The sequence below is a fragment of the Dendropsophus ebraccatus genome, chromosome 1, assembly GCF_027789765.1.
Source record: "Dendropsophus ebraccatus isolate aDenEbr1 chromosome 1, aDenEbr1.pat, whole genome shotgun sequence".
Classification (NCBI taxonomy): domain Eukaryota; kingdom Metazoa; phylum Chordata; class Amphibia; order Anura; family Hylidae; genus Dendropsophus; species Dendropsophus ebraccatus.
Genome location: NC_091454.1, coordinates 117908730 through 117929717, shown reverse-complemented (window position 1 = coordinate 117929717; position 20988 = coordinate 117908730). Strand labels below are relative to the sequence as shown.

General features: G+C 41.4%; 1 protein-coding gene across 3 annotated transcripts in view; it reads left to right on the top strand.

Moving 5' to 3' along the window:
* BCAP29 (B cell receptor associated protein 29) overlaps positions 1-5747 on the top strand; it is a 56316-nt gene extending 50569 nt beyond the window's left edge. For all 3 annotated transcript variants that reach the window (XM_069977468.1, XM_069977485.1, XM_069977475.1), the window contains exon 8: positions 3298-5747. In XM_069977468.1, the coding sequence (XP_069833569.1) occupies positions 3298-3336 (39 nt within the window). In that variant the 3' untranslated portion in view covers positions 3337-5747. The remainder of the gene's footprint in view (positions 1-3297) is intronic.
* The last annotated feature ends 15241 nt before the right edge of the window (positions 5748-20988 follow it).

The following is a 20988-nucleotide window of genomic DNA, read 5'->3' as shown; positions in this document are numbered from 1 at the left end:
ACCAACGGGGCTGTATGGGGTGTCATTTTTTCCGCCATGATCTCTAGTTTTTATTAATACCATAATGTAACAAAATCGGTAATCTGCGCACTTTTTCACCTCTTTTCGTGTAAGCCGTTTACCGATCACAATGACGCTTGTTATATTTTAATAGATCGGACAATTACGCACGCTACGGTATATTATATGTTTATCCATTTATTTATTTTTATATGTTTTATTTATATAATGGGAAAGGGGGGTGATTTTAGACTTTTATTGGGGGAGGGGCTTTGGGGTAGTGTAATAGTGTTTTGAACTTTTTTTTTTTTTACACTTTTGAAGTCCCTTTGGGGGACTTTTACATACAGTACTTTGATTTATACACTGATCATTGCTATGCCATAGGCAATCTGCTCATTGAGCCTGCCTGTGCAGGCTCAGTGTAGCAGATCGCCGATCGGACCGCACGGAGGCAGGTAAGAGACCTCCGGCAGTCCGTTTCAACGATCGGGACCCCCGCAGTCACACTGCGGGGGTCCCGATCGGTAAGTGACAGGGGACTCCCCCTGTCACTTACACTTAAACGCCGCAGTCCCGTTCACACGTACAGGAGGGTGCGTTCACACGTACAGGATCTGCAGCAGATCCGCAGCAGATTAAATGCTGTGTTCAGTTATTTAGATCAAATCCGCTGCAATACGGTGTGTGTGAAGCTACCCTTACAGGCCTAGAGCACATCAGGTGAGGATTACTTTTGCTTGGGCAGTGGCTTTAAAGGAGTTATCTATTATAAAAAAAAAAAAAAACTGCTACTTTCTTGATTGTAGTTTTACAATTCAGCTCTATTGACTTGAATAGAACTGAGCTGAATGACCACACCCAAACTAGGGATAGGTGCTGTTTCTTGAAGAATGCTGCCATGTTTTTCTAAGCCCTTTAAGCTGCAGATACTATTGTGCATTTGGGATGTCATAGTGTAACCGAAACCGACCGGTAGGCTTCCAATGACCACTGGGTGTGTACCAACTTCACAGCAGAGAGCCCTGGCCTGAGTATCAGAGCATAGAAACTGTTCTCCAGAGAAGCTAAACCAAGCAGTGATATCAGTGTTCACAGCAGAGAGCCCTGGTCTGAGTATCAGAGTATGGAAACTGTTCTCCAGAGCAGCAGAACCAAGGAGTGTTATCAGTGTTCACAGCAGAGAGCCCTAGCCTGAGTATCAGAGTATGGAAACTGTTCTCCAGAGCAGGGGCTGTTTACAGCCGGCCCCCACCTGCTATGAAGCACGCTCCGCTCTGGAGCACGCTTTATAGCGGGAGAAACACCCAGGACGTAAGGTTACGTCATGGGTCGTCTGGGGACAGACTTCCATGACGTAACCCTACGTCCAGGGTCGTCTAGGGGTTATTGGGATATTGTGAACCGCATGGAAAAGAAGTGACTTGTTAGTTAATTCCATGCAGTGTTGTGTTCCTAATGCATGATAATACCATAAGCCTCAAAACAGGTCATAAAGTTGCCAAATAGCACCACTAAATAAAAAATAAATAAATATTCAATGGCACTGTGTACAGGTGGGTGCAGGGCTTCCAGAGTTGGTTGAAAAATCCTCAAATCTTGAATCAAGTAAAAAAAGAAGCAGCACTTTGCAGTTCTTGAAGATGGTTCTATAGATGGACTGAAACCTAGTTAATATATGGTTGGGTAAATGACTGCAAAAGATTTTTTTTATTATTTGGATTTATCTGGAGTGCTGCTTCTATTTTTGATGCGATACTTTATAAGGGGCAAATATTAAAACAATAAAAATTACCACCATCCTGCTACCACATTGTGACTGCATAATGACCAATACCAACACACTGCTAATGAATAAAATTCACAAAACATAAACCAATATTCCTTTTTACAGTGACCATATAAAAGTAGATACCAGCTGTGCAGAGACTCTGTAGACTAAGTGATTACAGTGCAGTTACATCCAGTGACGTAAAGGTGTATCTTCTGTGAGGGAATCACAGGTGAAATCTTCTCTAAACATTCAAGTCATTCACTTTTCCTGTTCTTCTCCATCAAGCCTTGGTCATTATGAGGACTTGTTGTGGCCATGACTTACTCTATCTTTGCAGAATTTACCAGACAAACATTTAAGGCTGCTCCTTCCAGTACCATTTGAACTCTCTATCTGTACTTACAACTTTTTACACCGATATTGTAGTTAGGCCTCTGTGTGCCCCCATACAGTATTAGGCCAACTTATTTGCCCCTATATTGTATTGGGTCCCCTCTGTGCCCCCATTAGGTCCACCTCTTTGTTCCAAAGTAGTATTAGACCCCTCTTTGCCTCCATTTAGTAGCTAAGCCCAGCAATTTGCCCCCATATAATATTAGGCCTCCTCTGTGCCCCCAGTCTTCATGAAAAAAAAAAAACTTACCTGTCACACTGCTTCCCCACTCTTCAGGCACATGTGTTATGGATTCTCGGGAAGGCCCTGCAGCAAAGTGTACTGCATAAATGTCATGTCCCACTGGAGAACTGTGTGGTCATCTGGTGGGTCAGTCTGTCACGACCCAACTCCCAGAGCTGTGCGGGCTGTGGCTGCTGGAGAGGATGATGGCAGAGGGATGCTCAGTGTCCCTCCAGTGCCCTGTGTCCCTCTGCCATCATCCTCTCCAGCAGCCACAGTCCCTACAGCTCTGGGAGTCGGGTCGTGACATCACCATTTTATCCAGGAAGTGAAGCCTTGATGCCGTAGTAACTGCAGGGAAAAAAGCACTTTATGTGCATTTCCCATAATAAGTGTATATTGGGGATTTGTATAACTTTTGGGGGTCATTACATTACTTTAATAAAAGTTTTTGCCGGACTTCTCCTTTTAATGGCAATAACAGTACTTCTCAGAGCTAGAAGTTATTGGCGCACACTTGTTTAACAATGAAAAAATTTAGTGTGTACAATATCTTACAATATGGAAACCATGTAGAAAGGGTCCTTAAAAAATAAGAAAAAATGCTTTGTTCCCCAAGGGCAGATAAAATACATTAAAAAATCTATAACCGCTAAATGCAAAAAAATGATAAAATGATGAAGCAGGTACTAGTATGATTACCAGGAGTGTACTTAATTTACACAGTAGTACAGAGTATATAAATTTCAGTGTCCCAATGAAGTACTGACTATACTGTACACAGTACAATTTGCCATATGTTGGAATGAGTGAAAATGACCTTGTAGCATATTCTAATGCAAATGTAGATTTGAATGTAAATTGTAGATCTGACTTGTCACTAATTTCTTTTCTGCTCTCTTCTTAGAATGCCATACAGGAGGAAGACAGTAAAAAAGAGCAGTAATTTCAATAATGACCTCTACAAGTGACTGAGAATGTGAAGAAATATTCTGTGCTTTTGAATTCTGTTTTGACTTTGCTGCAATGAGTTTCTGTAAAATCAGCATGTTTTTTTTTCCTTCCTAGTTTACTAAACGTAAAGCAGTAGTTTGCGTTTAGTGCAAACAATGAGATTGTAGTCCTATTAATATTTCAGATATCTTCCACTATAATATGTGGGGGTCCTGAAAGTAGATTTAACCTGACTACAACATCAAATGTAATATGTAGAGAAAAAAATCCAACAAACCTAAATTGCGTTGTTCTGTGGATTCCATTTTTTTTTTTTTTGAACAGTTGAAGCCTAATTTAACTTACACAGCAAAAGTTTTCAAAGCTCCTCATATAGATCTAGATGATAAATACATAAGCAAATAATAAGAGGTGCATAATAGAGACACTCTATTTATGAACATAAAAATGATAGGCTATAGAGTTTGCCGACAAACTCTTTTTGTCTTGGTTGACAGGTTAAAAAAAATGCAGCTGCAACTTTGCTGTTATTTTCTCGGCTGCAGGGAGATTGTTCCTCTCGGTCCTCATTCAGAGAGCATATTAGAGAAGTGCATGTAATGCATAGTAAAAAATATATATCCAAAATATGTGGACACATTAGGCACTTGTCATTGAGAGACATCATGAATACCAGTATTTCATTTATTGTTCATTTTAAGTCAACAGGTTTTTTATGTCAGGTATTTACTTTATGCTGTGACAATATGCTTGTTTGCATTTCTAATTGTTTTTGGATTTTGAGCTAAATGTTGCATGTCGGATTTAACTTTTTTTTATGTTATGCCAAAACATTTTAGAAGTAATAATGTATAACATTACTAATTCAATGGTACAAATGTCGGGTTTGTTTGTAAGCAAACATACATGCTTACAAATGAGAATAAAGTCCAGCATAAAACATTGTTTATTTAATATGTGTGTTGGCATAAAAAGAAATGTTTAGTCCTTGGGGCTTGTACACTGATGCAACTTGTTGTGATAGTAGACTTAAAGGGGTTGCCCAGGGAAAATCATTTTTCTTTCAAATCAACTGGTTTCAGAAAGTTGATAAAAATATCAAGTCTTCTCGTACTTATCAGCTGCTGTATGTCCTGCAGCAAATGTTGTTTTGTTTTCAGTCTGACACAGTGCTCTCTGCTGACATCTCTGGCTGAGGTTTTCTTTGGGGATTTACTACTGCTCTGGACAGTTCCTGTCTTGGACAGAGATGTCAGCAGAAAGAACTGTGTCAGACTGAAAAGAAAACACTTCCTGCAGGACATACAGCAGCTGATAGGTATGATAAGACTTGAAGTTTTTAAATAGATGGAAATAACAAATCTATATAACTCTTTGAAACCAGTTGATTTGAAAGAAAAAGATTTTCTCTGTATAACCCCTTAAGCTGAGCCCCCCACAGCCAGAGGTACTCTCCGTAATTGCTTTCTGTTTCTTCTATGTGATGGAGGTGCCTGATGGGTGAACCCTATCTGATAACTGAGAGCTATTGTAAATTGATATTAATGCTTCAGTGGTGTAATCATTCAGCAGATGAAAATTATAAGGAATCTGGTATGTTGGACCTCTGAATGCCAGTTCTCTGTTATCCCCTGACTTGGCCTAGCTTCAGCTGACTTTAGCCTAGCCTTGGCTTATGTGCCTTCTTCTATTTCAATATATATATTATTATTTTTTATTTTTTATTTTTTTTTTTAAGGTAGTTTAATTTTGGCTAGTAACTAAAGAATTTGGTTATGTAAAATACATCTGGTTTGACATTTTCACAATTATAATTTATTTGCAATCATCATTTATCACTTTCAACTATTGTATAATACTTAAAGGAGAAGTCAGGTCATCAATAAAATGCGGCAGCTGGCAAGGGGAAATTTGATCAGGAGTACCCCATGCCTGCGGTAACCAGAAGTAATTTTCCCCCAAGTGATGACATCACAACTCGGGGGAAAATACTTGTCTTGGCTGATGGATTGGCCGCTTAGCCAATCAGTGACTGAAGCAGCATCCCACCCAGTCTCTGACTGGCTGAGCGGCCAGTCCATCAGACGGATCGTGACGTGTCAGCGCCAGAGATCCTGGAGCCCAGCAAGGGTTCCAAAGCTGGTTCTGATGCTCACTGCAGGCCCGGGGAGAAGTATGTTTCTATGAAAGATGAGAAATCCACCACTTCTGGTCCAGAGGTGCCGGGTCCTCCTTTTCCATTGTACCCGTGGTAAGCTCTCACACACCTCCGTGGACCTATGCAGATGCGTTGAGCTGGACTATGTTATTCAAGGTAAGTTCCTGCTCCTGATCAAATTCCCCCTGCCAGCTGCCGCGTTGTATTAAAGGACAAGTGCCATGAAAAACTTTTTCCCAGTAATTGAAGCACATTACAAAGTTATATAACTCTGTAATGTGCTTCAATCACCTATCTGCCTCCCTTCCCTGTCTTTTCCCCCCTCCACCCCCCACCAGGAAGTGTCCTGACTCACACAGACCTGATTACTGTCGTCACCGTCACCAAGCTCTTCTCTCAGCTCCTTCTCCTGTTACACTAGCCTCCCCCCTCCCCTGCCTTGTCAGGTGACAGGCTTGCTCAGCTCCCATTGGCAGAACAACTGCAAGCCATCACTTGTCACATCTCACTTGCTTATCTTCCCTCAGACTGACTCCAGCACATAGGCAGCTCCCCCCTCCCCTCATACCCTCTCTCCTGCTGCCTGGACTCAGTGAAGGAGTCATGTCACTAGAGAAGATAAGCTGAGCAAGCAGAGTCACCTGACAAGGAGGGGGAGGGGGGGCTGGTGTAACAGGACCTAGAGCAGCCCTCCTGCTGATGACTCATCCTCACAAGAAGGAGCTGCCTGGTGACGGCAGTAATCAGGTCTGTGTGATTTAGTGCACTTCCTGGTGGGGGGTGGAGGGGGGGAAAAGACAGGGAAGGGAGGCAGATAGGTGATTGAAGCACATTACAGAGTTATATAACTTTGTAATGTGCTTCAATTACTGGGAAAAAGTTTTTTATGGCACTTGTCCTTTAATGGCCGGACTTCTCTTTTAAGCACCAGTCAATTGTGTTTATATGACTATGTGTGGTCTACTTTACTCTGGAATAAGTTTTATTTGAGGGATAGAAAAGCATAGTAGCCTATACTCTTCTGTCCCACAAATAAAATATACACCAATATAAAGAAGAACAAATGTTGCCACAAGTAGACTGTTAGATTTGTTAAAGTTAAGGGCAGGCTTCAGTATATAATGGAATATCTTTTCTATGCTAAAGGGGTATTCCCATCTCAGCTAATAAATTTCAGCTTGTAGGGCACATCAAGTTACAGATTTTTGCTAATTCATTAATTTAAAGCGACTCTCTACCCATAATCTGACCCCCCCAAACCACTTGTACCTTCAGATAGCTGCTTTTAATCCAAGATCTGTCCTAATTATTATTGTGCAATTATTGTCCTAAAAAACAACTTGACAACTAAAAAACTGACAGCCCCGTGCCCAACGGGCGTGGTCTAAATTGTATATGCATTAGGCTAGCACAACCTCTATGTCTCTCCTCACTTTTCTCATCATTGGGAATGCTCCAGGCAGATTGTCTATTATTTATCAGCTGTGTGAGCACGGCACATGGGCAGGAACGTTAAGGCACCTGTGCAGTGTTCAAACGGGAGTAAATGTTCCAGTGGCATTCCTAATGATGGAGAGGGTGGGGAGGAGGGAGGGAGGGATGGTGCAAAGTTAGGGCACAGATACTCCCGTAGGGCATGGGGCTGCAAGTTTAAAAGTTGTTTTTTAGGACAATAACTGCATCAGCTGCCGAACGGACCCCAGGACAGATCTTGGATTAAAAGCATCTATCTGAAAGTACAAGTGGTTTGGGGGAGGGGGGGGTCAGATTGTGGGTACAGAGTCGCTTTAACAAACATGCCTCCATCTGATATGCCGCTCATTCCCACCCCCTTGTTGACAGCTTTTTGCCTAGGTTACCAGCCACCACTCTGCTCTAAAAGCAGTGGTCTGGCTGTCTTACTCTGCTCTAAAAGCAGTTGTCTGGCTGTCTTACTCTGCAGCAGCCATAAGTCGGCCAGATTTAGAAAGAGGGTGCGTTATGTTAGATCAGTGTAGTTTTAGGCTAGTCTTGATAAATTTCCCACCCGACCCAAATCTCTATATATCTAATATTTATATATATATAATATAATCACCCTGGCCAATGTTTTTGTAGCAGAGTGGTTGTTGGTAAACTACAACGGCAACAAACTGTCAACAATGGGAGGGAAAGAGCAAAAGTATTGTGCTCTGATGAGCCCTTTAACTATATTCGTTGAGATGAGAATACACCTCTAACATTTGTCTATGGCATACAGCCAAAACACAATGTGAATGGGGCCTTAGAAATGCACTGATTATTTAAACTATACAATTTAAGATTTCATATTAACATTTTTGGAATGATGGTGCCATTAGACTTGTTTTATTCTAGCTTCACCTGATTTTTACTGTTTGTAAAGGTTTCACAGTGTTTACACAATTATATTTTTAGATTTGTTTTAGTTGTTATATGGGGAAATATCAAAAACATGCAAGTCACATTATTGTGCTGCCTACTGTTCTGCTACTTGATGTATTTTCATAATAATATTGTAATAAAGCTTATTTTGCTACTGTGCGAGACAAGTGTGACTTTCCTATATTGTGTAAATACTTATTAATATATGTATTTAAATACATTTAATTGAGTGTGACATCATAAAGTCAAACAAAAATGGAACTGAATTTGTATAGATCTCTTCTAGCACATGACCAAAAACAATTTCCTTGTTGAAGTGGTGTTCAAGAGTGTCTGATACATCTAAATGAAGCTTGCAAAAATTCATACCCATGCTGCACAACAATGTCCTTCACATGCTTCACAAGTAGCATTCACACACCATGATGCAACTTTGTCTACAAGGTTTGAGAAAGGGAGTCATAGAATGGTGGAAAAGCCTTCTACAAGACTAGGACTGCTTTGATTCTGCACAAAATGGTGACTTTTAAATTTACCACAACTTCATATGCTGGAAACTTAACGTACCTATTGTTGGTACTGGATCAGTAAAAAATGCTAGAAAACTCCTTTAAGATCCACTAACAATCTAATGTGTATGAGAACAGCTTGACTTGTTCTCTGATGTCTACTGTCCAGGAAAACCTAGATTGGGTTGGTTATGCCAAGACTGCCCATACCCAGGATATAACCACTTCCAGACATGTCTGAAGGGTGTGTGTCATTTTGTCTATGTGGCTGCAAATATGCATGTTTATCTGTCCGGAGTTAAAGAAATAGCACAGTTGTATTCAGCAGCAGTCTGTTATTTAAACTTTGATCATAGCTGACAGTGTTACTGGTTTAGAAATTTACAATTATGTAATTACAGTAAAGTATTTCCTTGTACTGTAGTATACCAGGAAAAGGAAGAGCCTCCTGTGTAATGGGCTATACTATGTCTGGATAACAAAAGCCAGTAAAAGAATCACACACGATAAACATAGTGGCATAGCCAGAGCAATGATTTAAATGACAATTTAGGGCCATGTTCAGACCTGGTAAAACATTCAACCCGGGTTAACATCACTTTTTTTTTAATTGGAATACGGGCACATTCAGCTGTGCCGCACGCCAATTAGCCATAGCAGATAATGTAAAGTACGGCCAGAGCTGTACATTACATTGTCTGCACAGTCTATTTCATGCGGCTGCTGTTCAATAAATAGCAGCTGCACAAAATATACATGTGAATTTTCTGTAATTTTCAGGATAGTGCTGCAAAGGTAGTTTTCACATTAGAATGGCAATGATGAAATATCACATAACTTAACTACATAACCATGATTAAATAAAGTGCAAGTACGCATAATAATTACATGAACATGATTATCATTAATAAATACATGATCGAAGCCAAAAAGAGTTAATAATTTAGTGTAAAAAAGTGAATTGATCAAAAATTATAGATTTTATCAGCACTATGGATAAATAATATTATATAGTATATATGGGAGTCCAAGTCTAGTTATAGTAAAACTGCAATAGTGTACAAAGTGCATGTGCTGATGAATAACAAATAAATTATAGCATATATAGGCAATGTTAAAGGCACAACCATAATCACATTGCAGTCGGACTCTCTCACCATTACCGATACATCAGACGCACGTTTCGCTGTCTTGCTTTCTCAATCTATATCTATTATCTAAAATGATGTTACAAAATTCAATCCTTAAAGCGTAACTGTCATGTTTTTTTTTATTGCAGAAATCAGTAGTCTAAGCGATTTTAAACTCTGTAATAGGTTTTATCAGCCAAAAAAGCCTCCTTCTGTATCCAACAAGCAGTCTCCCAGCCTCCCCCCCCCTGACTTCTTGTCTGTGGATTATCAGGCAAACACGTCTTCATTACAGAGAAGCCAGTGAAGACGGGCTCTGCGCTCTCCATTGTGAGCCTATGAAGGGGGGAGGGGCTGAGGGAGATGAGGGAGCAGGAAGAGGTGACATGAAGGTCAGCTGTTTGTAGACTCTCTGGGCACCTAAAACGCTGGATTCAGGTTTCAGAAAGGTCAGTGCTTATCTATGAACTTACTGAGAGAAGATTGCAGGGTGTTGTGCTGTGCAGAAATCCTCCGTGCTCAGTCACTCCTAACAGCCCCTCCCCTCTCCATAGCCACATAATGGAGACAGAAATCCTGCTTCATTTGATGTGAGGGGGAGGCTGGGAGATTGCTTTTTCAGTACAGAAGGAAACTTTTTTAGTACATAAAACCTATTACAGAGTTTCTTAAAATCGCTTGTATTGTTGATATTTAATGTTTTCAAAAAAATGACCCTGAAATGACAGTTACGCTTTAACCTCTTAAGGACATATGACGTACCCCTACGTCATATGTCCTCACTTGCACTTCAAAGCGGGGCCGCCGCGTGCCGCGATCCCGGGTGCCGCGAGTAGCCCGGGACCGCTGCTATTAGCGGGCACGGTCTGATCGCCGTGCCCGCTAATTAGCTAATTGGAGGCAGCTGTCAAAGTTGACAGCTGCCTCCGATTACCGGAGGCAACGTTTCCCTGGGGTCTAGTGGGGGAGATCGCTCCTCCGGGACCTTGTCCCGGAGGAGCGATCTCCGTTACTGATGCCGGCCGGGGACGCGTCCAAGATGGCGCCGTCCTCGGCTCGGCACTCGTTCGTTTTCGGCTGCAGCAGCCGAAAGCAAACGAGTGCCGATCTCATGGATCTCTGCAGCATATCTATGCTGCAGAGATCTCAATGAGAGATCACAGTGTATATACTAGAAGTCCCCCAGGGGGGCTTCTAGTATATGTGTAAAAAAAAAAAAAAAAAGTGTTGTTAATAGTAAAAAGCCCCCTCCCCTAATAAAAGTCTGAATCACCCCCCTTTTCCCAGGTTTTAAATAAAAGTAAACAAATAAATAAACATGTTTGCTATCGCCGCGTGCGTAATCGCCCAAACTATTAATTAATCACATTCCTGATCTCGCACGGTAAACGGCGTCAGCGCAAAAAAATCCCAAAGTGCAAAATTGCGCATTTTTGGTCGCATCAAATCCAGAAAAAATGTAATATAAAGCGATCAAAAAGTCGTATATGCGCAATCAAGGTACCGATAGAAAGATCACATCATGGCGCAAAAACTGACACCTCGCACAGCCCCATAGACCAAAGGATAAAAGCGCTATAAGCCTGGGAATGGAGCGATTTTAAGGAACGTATATTGGTTAACAACGGTTTGAATTTTTTACAGCCCATCAGATACAATATAAGTTATACATGTTATATATCGTTTTAATCGTAACGACTTGAGGAACATGCATAACAAGTCAGTTTTACCCCAGGGCGAATGGCGTAAAAACACATTTCCCCCAAATAAAAGAAATGCGTTTTTTTTTTTCAATTTCACCACACTTTGAATTTTTTTCTGGTTTCGCAGTGTACTTTATGCAAAAATTCAGCCTGTAATTGCAAAGTACAATTAGTGACGCAAAAAATAAGGGGTCATGTGGGTTTCTAGGTGGAAAAATGCAAGTGCTATGACCTTTTAAACACAAGGAGGAAAAACCGAAAACGTAAAAACGAAAATGGGCCATGTCCTTAAAGGGTTAATGTATGTATTAAACTGTATAAATAAGGAACCGCACAAAAAAAATACAAAACTTAATTGGGGTAATACATATTATTCAAGTGAAAAAAAAATTATACCCGAGAGTATATAACAGGTACAATAACAGGTTCCTTCATACAGACACCAGGAATAACACCACAAGTTACCAATGAGATGATAGCAAGAATACCAGAGTGCAAAGGATATATAATAAACACCTCCTCCATAAGTAGAGCTGAGCTCATGTTTGTCAACCTTTAAACCTCAGATAAAGGTTGACAAAACATGTGACCCAGGGTTTGGCCCTGTGTAATTATGTGAGTATTCTGGAATAAAAGCCTCAGTCTGATGAGACTGAGTGAGCTGTTTGCACTAGTACTTTACAGTTTTAAATAAAAAAGTGTCAGTTAGAAAAGTCGTTTCTAACTGCTTTTATGGCTACATAGCTATGTAAGCAGTGAGTCTATCCATGCCTTTATTGTAGTTGTCTGAGGTGGCAATTACCCCTATTGCGCACAGAACGTTGAGGTTGAAGATATTTCTTTATCCTCAGCGCTGTTTCAGTGCAGTTTTAATGTAGTTCATTGTCCGGTAAGGCTGTTTGGAGCAAAGTCCGCTCCAAGAGAACTGATCCTGCCCACCTCCGGTTGGCCTTTTACACTGATAATACTTAGAAGGGGTGGATTAGCGCTCTGAGGGCAGGGTAGTGATCCAAAGGTTCTTCCGGGAAAGAGCACTACATTAAAACTACACAAGAACGCTGAGGATGAAGGTTAGAGACATATCTTTATCTTCTGCACACACTGCACAATAGGGAGCTGTCAGCAAGTTAGATTAATATAATATATTGGTGCAGCTCACAATTATCGCTGTATAGGTCGAGGTTAAACTAAAAAATGCCCTTACCTAGAAAGGAGCGAGTGAGGAAATCGGAAGTACATAAAGTTTTTTTAGTCCTCTAAACCACAACAGTCCTATCTTACCAGTTGAAATGGTTACCTGTACAGGTCGTAAACATATACTAATCTGGCCAAGATTTGGACAGTAATAAATTAATTTAATATAATCATAAATAGCGCATGATATAAATATTCATCAACAGAAGATAAAAACATATATACGCATTCCTATAATTATCAAAAATGAGGATTAATACATGGAACATTAAATAAATGCACATAAAGGTTCAATACACAGATAAATAAATAAATAGAAATAAAAAATAAACAATAGAAAAATGAGTCAAAAAAAAAAAAAAAAAAAAAGGTCTCTTTAAAATGAGCGGTACCGCTGGGTGCCGGCCGGTTGCGAAGTAATATTGCTTATACCTTTAATTGTAAGCTACTAATTCCACTCTAGTTGCAGTTCAGTTTAGAGGGTGGTCTTGGACTTGTAGTCCTTCCAGGTACATATCAAGACTCGGACTGATAGTCTTTTTTAACGTGTTTTACAGACACCCTTTTAGACTAATAGTCCTCCCGAGTCATCAAAGTATGGTCTGCTTTGTTAGATCAGTAATGATATTTTACGCAAACAGTGATATCAGACACAAACTTATGGCGTTTGTAGCGCCTCTCACCCGTCCCGAGGTGGCTGGTGGTATCGCTTCTTTCCTCTCTGCTATCAGCTCGCAACGGCCGAATGAGGTTAGCGGCTAGTGTAGCGATCCCGCAGCGCGTCCTCGTGGTTCTGAGGATACCTTCGCGCGCGATGGTACAGCCTCGATCTCGTCACAGATGACTCCGTCCGGGACAGGGTGGTAAAGATGGTTGTGGTATTCCAAATGGCAAGTGTCCAGATGGTACAATACAATCGGGGGGCCCCCCAGAGGGACAATGGGTCAAGAGTAAATCCCAAAAAAAGGGAAAAGAAAAGAAAAATAAAAAATAATAATAATAATAAAAAAAAAAAAAAAAAAAAAAAAAAAAAAAAAGAAAATGAGAAAAAATAATGTTCGGTTTAAAATCACAATAACTAATCTGATGTAGCATTAGTCTGTATAATTGCCATACGCGTTTCAAGGTTCTCAATGTTTAACCTCTTCGTCAGTGGCGATGATGCTAGTCTTTGCAGGCCCATTTAGTGGGATATTTGTAGTCAGTTACTGATTGATCATGTGATCATGTGATTGATCATGTGATTGATCATGTGATATCCAGAAGAAACTCAGGACTGGATTTGGGTATTTCAGACCATCAGTTACTGATTGATCATGTGATATCCAGAAGAAACTCAGGACTGGATTTGGGTATTTCAGACCATCTTTTGCGATCCGCATAGAAACCCATTTTCCGTATATTCTATGCATACTCAAGAGTTCTTCTGGCATATATTCTTATGAACGTTGTAAACTGCAGGTTACAAGGGTGCAATGGTAAAACACTCAACAGCGTCTGGTTGTATTGTTATTATTGCTGTATTAATACATTCTAGAAAACGCATTACAAACGCAGCATGTGTGAACAGGGGCTAAACACAAAAAACACGAAAAAGGAGAGATACAAAAGGTAAAAGATCGGGGTATAGGGATAAATATACAAAAGAGAAAGATTTGAGGTAAAAGACCGATTAAGTGAATGAGAGTATGCAATATTGTTATGCTGTAACTAACCCATGCAATGTTTACCAAAATTTTCTGATATAAGTATCCTCATCCTCGCATAACGTGGGCAAGTTAGACCACTACATGTGACCGTAAATCATAATAAATTTACTCATAAATACCCACTCCATAGGGTATATCCCATATATCGTGAATAGTAATCAGTGACCCGGGTATCTCAGGATCCGTGGCCCAAGTGGCAGGGACGGCTCCGGCGCCGTGAAAAACGGCCTGGCACGTAGCCGGCCATGACACAGAGGCCGCCAGGACAGGGACACCGGTCACAAAGGGATGGAAGGGGACAATCACACAACACCAGTCACAGAAAACCAAAGAGCTCCATTTCTGCATTCAAGCCTCTGGGTTCAAGGCTATCAAACTCAAATATCCTTTGTGATTCTATTCTAGACATCTTACTTATATGGTCACCCCCTCTCCAATCTTTTTTAACACTTTGGATTGCTGTGAAGGATAGTTGGGAGGGGTCACAATTATGGACCTCTTTAAAATGGGATGATAGAGGGTGAGTCAGTTCTCCTTTTTTGATGTTTCTGATGTGCTCGGTGATCCTAGTCTTCAACTGTCTTTTCGTGCGACCTATATATTGCTTCGGGCAGTTACACTGAATAATGTAGATGACACCCCTAGAGTTACAGGTCAGAAGTTCTTTAATATCAACTCCAAATTCATTCGAAGTGGAGTTGACCCTCAAAGTATGTCTGGGAGTATTAGTACTTTTACAACCCAAACAGGTGCCACATTTATGAAATCCCGGGGTTTCCAACCAAGTTCTGCTAGATGTTGTTTGAGATGCTGTCCTGGATACGGTTGGTGCCACCTGAATCCCTAGGTTCGGGGCTCTAGTGTAAACTACTGGGGGTCTTGATGGGAGAAGGGGTCCTACTGTTTTGTCTCTTTGGATTAGATGCCAGCTTTTGGATAAGAGTCTTACAATTTTCTTATGGTCAGTGTTGAAGGGAAGGATAATGGAGTCTGTTCTTTCTGTAGGGATTCTGTCAATGGGATCAAAGAATGATTGTCTATCTAGTTCTCTGACTTTAGATAATGAATTAGATAGGATATTAGCTGGATAATTCTTTTCTTGGAATCGTGCTGTCATTTGCTTGGCTTCTATCTCAAACTGCTCAGTTCTTGTACAATTTCTTTTTAGTCGCCTAAATTGACCTCCAGGGACATTCATTAGCCATCTTGGAAGATGGCAGCTGTTATAGAGAATGTAACTGTTTCTTGCAGTAGCTTTCTGGAAGGTCTGGCATTCCAGACCTTCTTCAGATGCCAAAATGTGGAGGTCAAGAAATTCAATTTCGGTTTTACTGATTACTGGGGTTAATTTTATGTTCCATACGTTGTCGTTGAGTTCATTTATATAAGTCTCTAGATCATTCTGGGTCCCATTCCATATAAGGACAATATCGTCTATATATCTCCGCCATAGGACCAGGTCCGCACCCAGCTTAGGGGTGACAGCTGTTTCTTCCCAGGAGGCCATGAATAGGTTGGCAGAACTGGGCGCGAACCTGGTGCCCATGGCGGTACCTGTTCGCTGGACATAGTAGTCCCCCTCAAAGTAGAAGTAATTATGTCTCAAAATATAAAGAATGAACTCTAATACTAGTTGTATCTGGTCAGATTTCATATCGCTATTCTCCAGATGGCTCCTAACTGCCTCTATCCCACGCTCGTGTTCTATGATGGTATAGAGGGAACTGACATCCATTGTTGCCATAATGTGGTTGGTACTCCAAGCAAATTGTTCTAATAGTTTAATAGTATCTGTCGTGTCTCGTAAGTAATATGGTGTCTTCTTTACATAGGGTTGTAGGAGTTTATCTATATATTGTGAAAGGTTGGAGGTGATTGAACCTATGCCCGAGATTATGGGACGACCGGGATCGCTACACTAGCCGCTAACCTCATTCGGCCGTTGCGAGCTGATAGCAGAGAGGAAAGAAGCGATACCACCAGCCACCTCGGGACGGGTGAGAGGCGCTACAAACGCCATAAGTTTGTGTCTGATATCACTGTTTGCGTAAAATATCATTACTGATCTAACAAAGCAGACCATACTTTGATGACTCGGGAGGACTATTAGTCTAAAAGGGTGTCTGTAAAACACGTTAAAAAAGACTATCAGTCCGAGTCTTGATATGTACCTGGAAGGACTACAAGTCCAAGACCACCCTCTAAACTGAACTGCAACTAGAGTGGAATTAGTAGCTTACAATTAAAGGTATAAGCAATATTACTTCGCAACCGGCCGGCACCCAGCGGTACCGCTCATTTTAAAGAGACCTTTTTTTTTTTTTTTTTGACTCATTTTTCTATTGTTTATTTTTTATTTTTTATTTCTATTTATTTATTTATCTGTGTATTGAACCTTTATGTGCATTTATTTAATGTTCCATGTATTAATCCTCATTTTTGATAACTATAGGAATGCGTATATATGTTTTTATCTTCTGTTGATGAATATTTATATCATGCGCTATTTATGATTATATTAAATTAATTTATTACTGTCCAAATCTTGGCCAGATTAGTATATGTTTACGACCTGTACAGGTAACCATTTCAACTGGTAAGATAGGACTGTTGTGGTTTAGAGGACTAAAAAAACTTTATGTACTAGCAAGTTAGATTAGTCTAACCTACTGATAGTTCCCCTTTAAGTATGGTGCCAGTTGACTAGTTGGTTTCTTTTAGAGAGATGGTAGTATGGAAATTTAGATAAATCAATAGGGTAGAGTAGGAGAATAGTTCTGATATATGATAATAGGTGGGGGATTCCATGACAGTTTATGGCAAAATAAATTGTAACCATTCATGTTGGATATTTTTCCTTTGAAATATACCTTCTCATGTTTATATGGATTTGGTTGGTCAGAAAAATATTTAAAGAAGATGGGATGCTCAGTGTCCCTCCAGTGTCCTGTGTTCCTCAGTGTCCCCCTGCCATCATCCTCTCCAGCAGCCACAGCCCGCACAGCTCTAGGAGTTGGGTCGTGACATCACCATGTTATCCAGGAAGTGAAGCCTTAATACAGTAGTAAGTGCAGGGAAAAAAGCCCTTTATAAGCATTTCCCGTAATAAGTGTATATTGGTGATTCGAATAACTTTTGGGGGGCAATACAATAATTTAATAAAAAAATTGGCCGAACTTTTCTGTTAACCTCTTAAGGACGGAGCCAATTTTCGTTTTTGCATTTTCGTTTTTTCCTCCCACATGAGCCCTTATTTTGTGCAACACTAATTGTATTTTGCAATGACAGGCTGAATTTTTGCATAAAGTACACTGTGAAACCAGGAAAAAATTCAATGTGTGGTGAAATTGAACAAAAAAACGCATTTCTTTTATTTGGTATTTGTTTTTACGCCATTCGCCCTGGGGTAAAACTGGCTTGTTATGCATGTTCCTCAAGTCGTTACGATTAAAACGATATAGGACATGTATAACTTTTATTTTATCTGATGGCTTGTAAAAAATTCAAACCATTGTTAACAAATATATGTTCCTAAAAATCGCTCCATTCCCATACTTATAACTAGAGATGAGCGAACCTCAAGCATGCTCGAGTCCATCCGAACCCAAACTTTCGCATTTGATTAGCGGTGGCTGCTGAAGTTGGATAAAGCCCTAAGGCTATGTGGAAAACATGGATATAGTCACTGGCTGTATCCATGTTTTCCAGACAACCTTAGAGCTTTATTCAAGTTCAGCAGCCACCACTAATCAAATGCCGATCGTTCGGGTTCGGATGGATTCGAACCCGAACCCGGTTCGCTCATCTCTACTTATAACGCTTTTATCCTTTGGTCTATGGGGCTGAGTGAGGTGTCATTTTTTGCGCCATGATGTTTACTTTCTATCGGTACCTTGATTGCACATACAGATGTAGCCAGGCTTAACATGAGTAGTAGCCAGGGTTAACTTGATCACAGTAACACATTTAATTAACTTTCTAATTGACTTAACATAGCTCCCTGACACAATTGCTGTGTCAAGTTTTTCTGGATTTGATGCGACCAAAAATGCACAATTTTGCACTTTGGGATTTTTTTGCGCTTACGCCGTTTACCATGTGAGATGGTCCCCCCTATATCCCCCTTATAGATGGTCCCCCCTGTATCCCCCTTATAGATGGTCCCCCCTGTGTCCCCCATGTATCCCCCTTATAGATGGTCCCCCCTGTATCCCCCTTATAGATAGTCCCCCATGTATCCCCAGTATTGATGGTCCCACCCTTGTATCCCCCCTTATAGATGGTCCCCCCTGTATCCCTCTAATAGTACCCCATGTATCCCCCTTAAGGATGGTCCTCCCTGTATCCCCAGTATAGATGGGTCCCCCATGTATCCCCCTAATAGTCCCCCATGTATCCCCCTTATAGATGGTCCTCCCTGTATCCCCAGTATTGATGGTCCCCCCCTTGTATCCCCCTTATAGATGGTCCCCCTGTATCCCCCTAATAGTCCCCCATATAAATGGTCCCAACTGTATCCCCCTAATAGTCCCCATGTATCCCCCATATAGATGGTTCCCCCTAATAGTCCCCCATGTATCCCCCATATAGATGGTCCCCCCCCCTGTATCCCCCTAATAGTCCCCCATGTACCCCCCCTGTATCCCCAGTATAGATGGTTCCCCATGTCTGTGCAAAAAAAAAAAGCAACAACACAACTCCTCTCTCCTCCTGCAGTCCGGTCTGGCTGTCGGCTGATGCGCCGCTCCCGTCTCTGTCCACTCCTGTCCCTGGCAGTACATGCATCAGTGAGTTCTGTGCGCGCCAGAGATGTCACTTCCGGCACGGGGGCGCTTGTTATCGATGCACCCTGCACCGGAAGTACTTCCCCAGCGCACCTCACTGACCTCAGTGATGCATGTACTGCCGGGGACGGGAGCAGACAGAGACGGGAGCCGCGCGTCAGCCTGGGGCCCGTCCAAGCCTTCCTCTTGTGATCGCAAGCAAAACTGGTTGCGGTCACAAGGGGGAATGGGAGGAGGGCCATGCGGTCGCTACGACACTGCGCATGTGCTAAAGCTGTCGAGGGTAGTGTGTGTCGTCCTGACAGTGTGCCACTGATATCACATTTTCGCATTGTAAACTGGGGGAGCTGCACATGCGTGCTTAGGGGATAAAGCCTATGCCCACAGTTAGGACACTCAGCACGCATGCACCACTCCCCCGGTCTATGGTGCCCATGCGAACGTAGAGAAGAGGCGTACTGCCTCTTCATTACATTACTGAAATGATAAACAGCGCTCAATGGTGTAAAACCATATGGCTTTAGTCTCTGCAAGTGAATAAGTTGAAAACTTTCACCTGGGATAGTTGTGCAAACCCGAGGCACAACACTCACAAGGGCGTAAACCAAAGTTGAACCGCAGCCACTCTCGTATATCCTCACCGGATAAACAATAGACTAAAATACCTCCACTCCAATACAGGTGCAACAGGCACAGGTCCAAAAATAATGTACATTATTTTATTTTTGGACCTGCGCCTGTTGCACCTGTATTGGAGTGGAGGTATTTTAATCTTCATTATAGTGGAAGCCTCAGGTCGGTTCCAAGTGTTGTCAGATTCACTTTAAGAAAAAAACAAAGAAACACAAAATTAAAAAATAAATAACAAACATCAGTTTCTGGCCCACACCTATATACATCCCATATATGGAAAAGAAAACACATACAATTTATTTTTATTTTTTTTAAGTATTTTAGCAACACTTTGTGCTGTTAATAAACCCAGTAGAGGTGATTTATCAGGTCTGGTGTATTTGTATGCTGGTCATACCTAAATCCACTCCCCCATGCCCCACGCTGGATTCACTGGGAGGCCTTGCCAGTCAGTATAACCAGCGAATCCTAGGCTGCCCAGAGTCAGTCACCAGCTTTGGATCCGATGTAGATTTATGCCATAATTTACAACTTGCAGACACAAATCATGGTAAATCAGGTGCCAGAGGAGGCCACACCTTACTTATTTATTTTCTTATGTATTTTACTACTGAGGTTCAGGTTATAAGTGATACAATATAGTGGATTCAGTGATCTGGTGTCATCCAGCCTTCAGTGCTATATTAAAGAGAACTTGTTGCTAGTTTGATGCTATCTGAACCAAGACCAGCATGAAACACTGACAAGCTCCGTTATCTCAATGATGCATGAGTCACTCTAAATGACTGCGCCATTTCACAGAAGCCACAGTTGTACCACTGGCTGGTAATCAGGCTCCGAGTCAATGGGGCGGTCCACAGGCCCTGACTGACTGGTCTCTCACTATACACAAATGAGTGAATCATATATCTATATGATAAGGGAGTCTATGTTTCATACTGCCTGTAGCTTGGGCTGCATGAAACTAGTGACAGGTTCTTTTTAATAATGTCACAGGGTTCAACAGAAACTTCCTCAATACTGGGACATAGTGAAAAATAATATCAACAGAAGGAATCCATCGATCAGGCTGCAGCCTGCCATTAACCCATTAAACGCTGCGATTGCAGCGTTTAAGTGTAAGTGACAGGGGCAGTCCCCTGTCACTTGCCAATCGGGTCACACTGCAGGGGTCCCAATTATTTTAACGGACCGTCTCTTACCTTCCTCCGTGCGGTCCGATCGGCGCTCTGTTGCTTGAGTCTGCCACAGGCAGGCTCAATCAGCAGACTGTCTATTACACAGATCAATGCTATGCCTATGGCTTAGCATTGTACAGTGTATGCAATCTATGGATTGCATGTAAAATTCCCCCAAGGGGACTTAAAATTTGAAAAAAAAACAATCCTCATCGTAAACGTCGTAAACGAAAAGAGGGAAAAAAGCGTCAGGATTGCCGATTT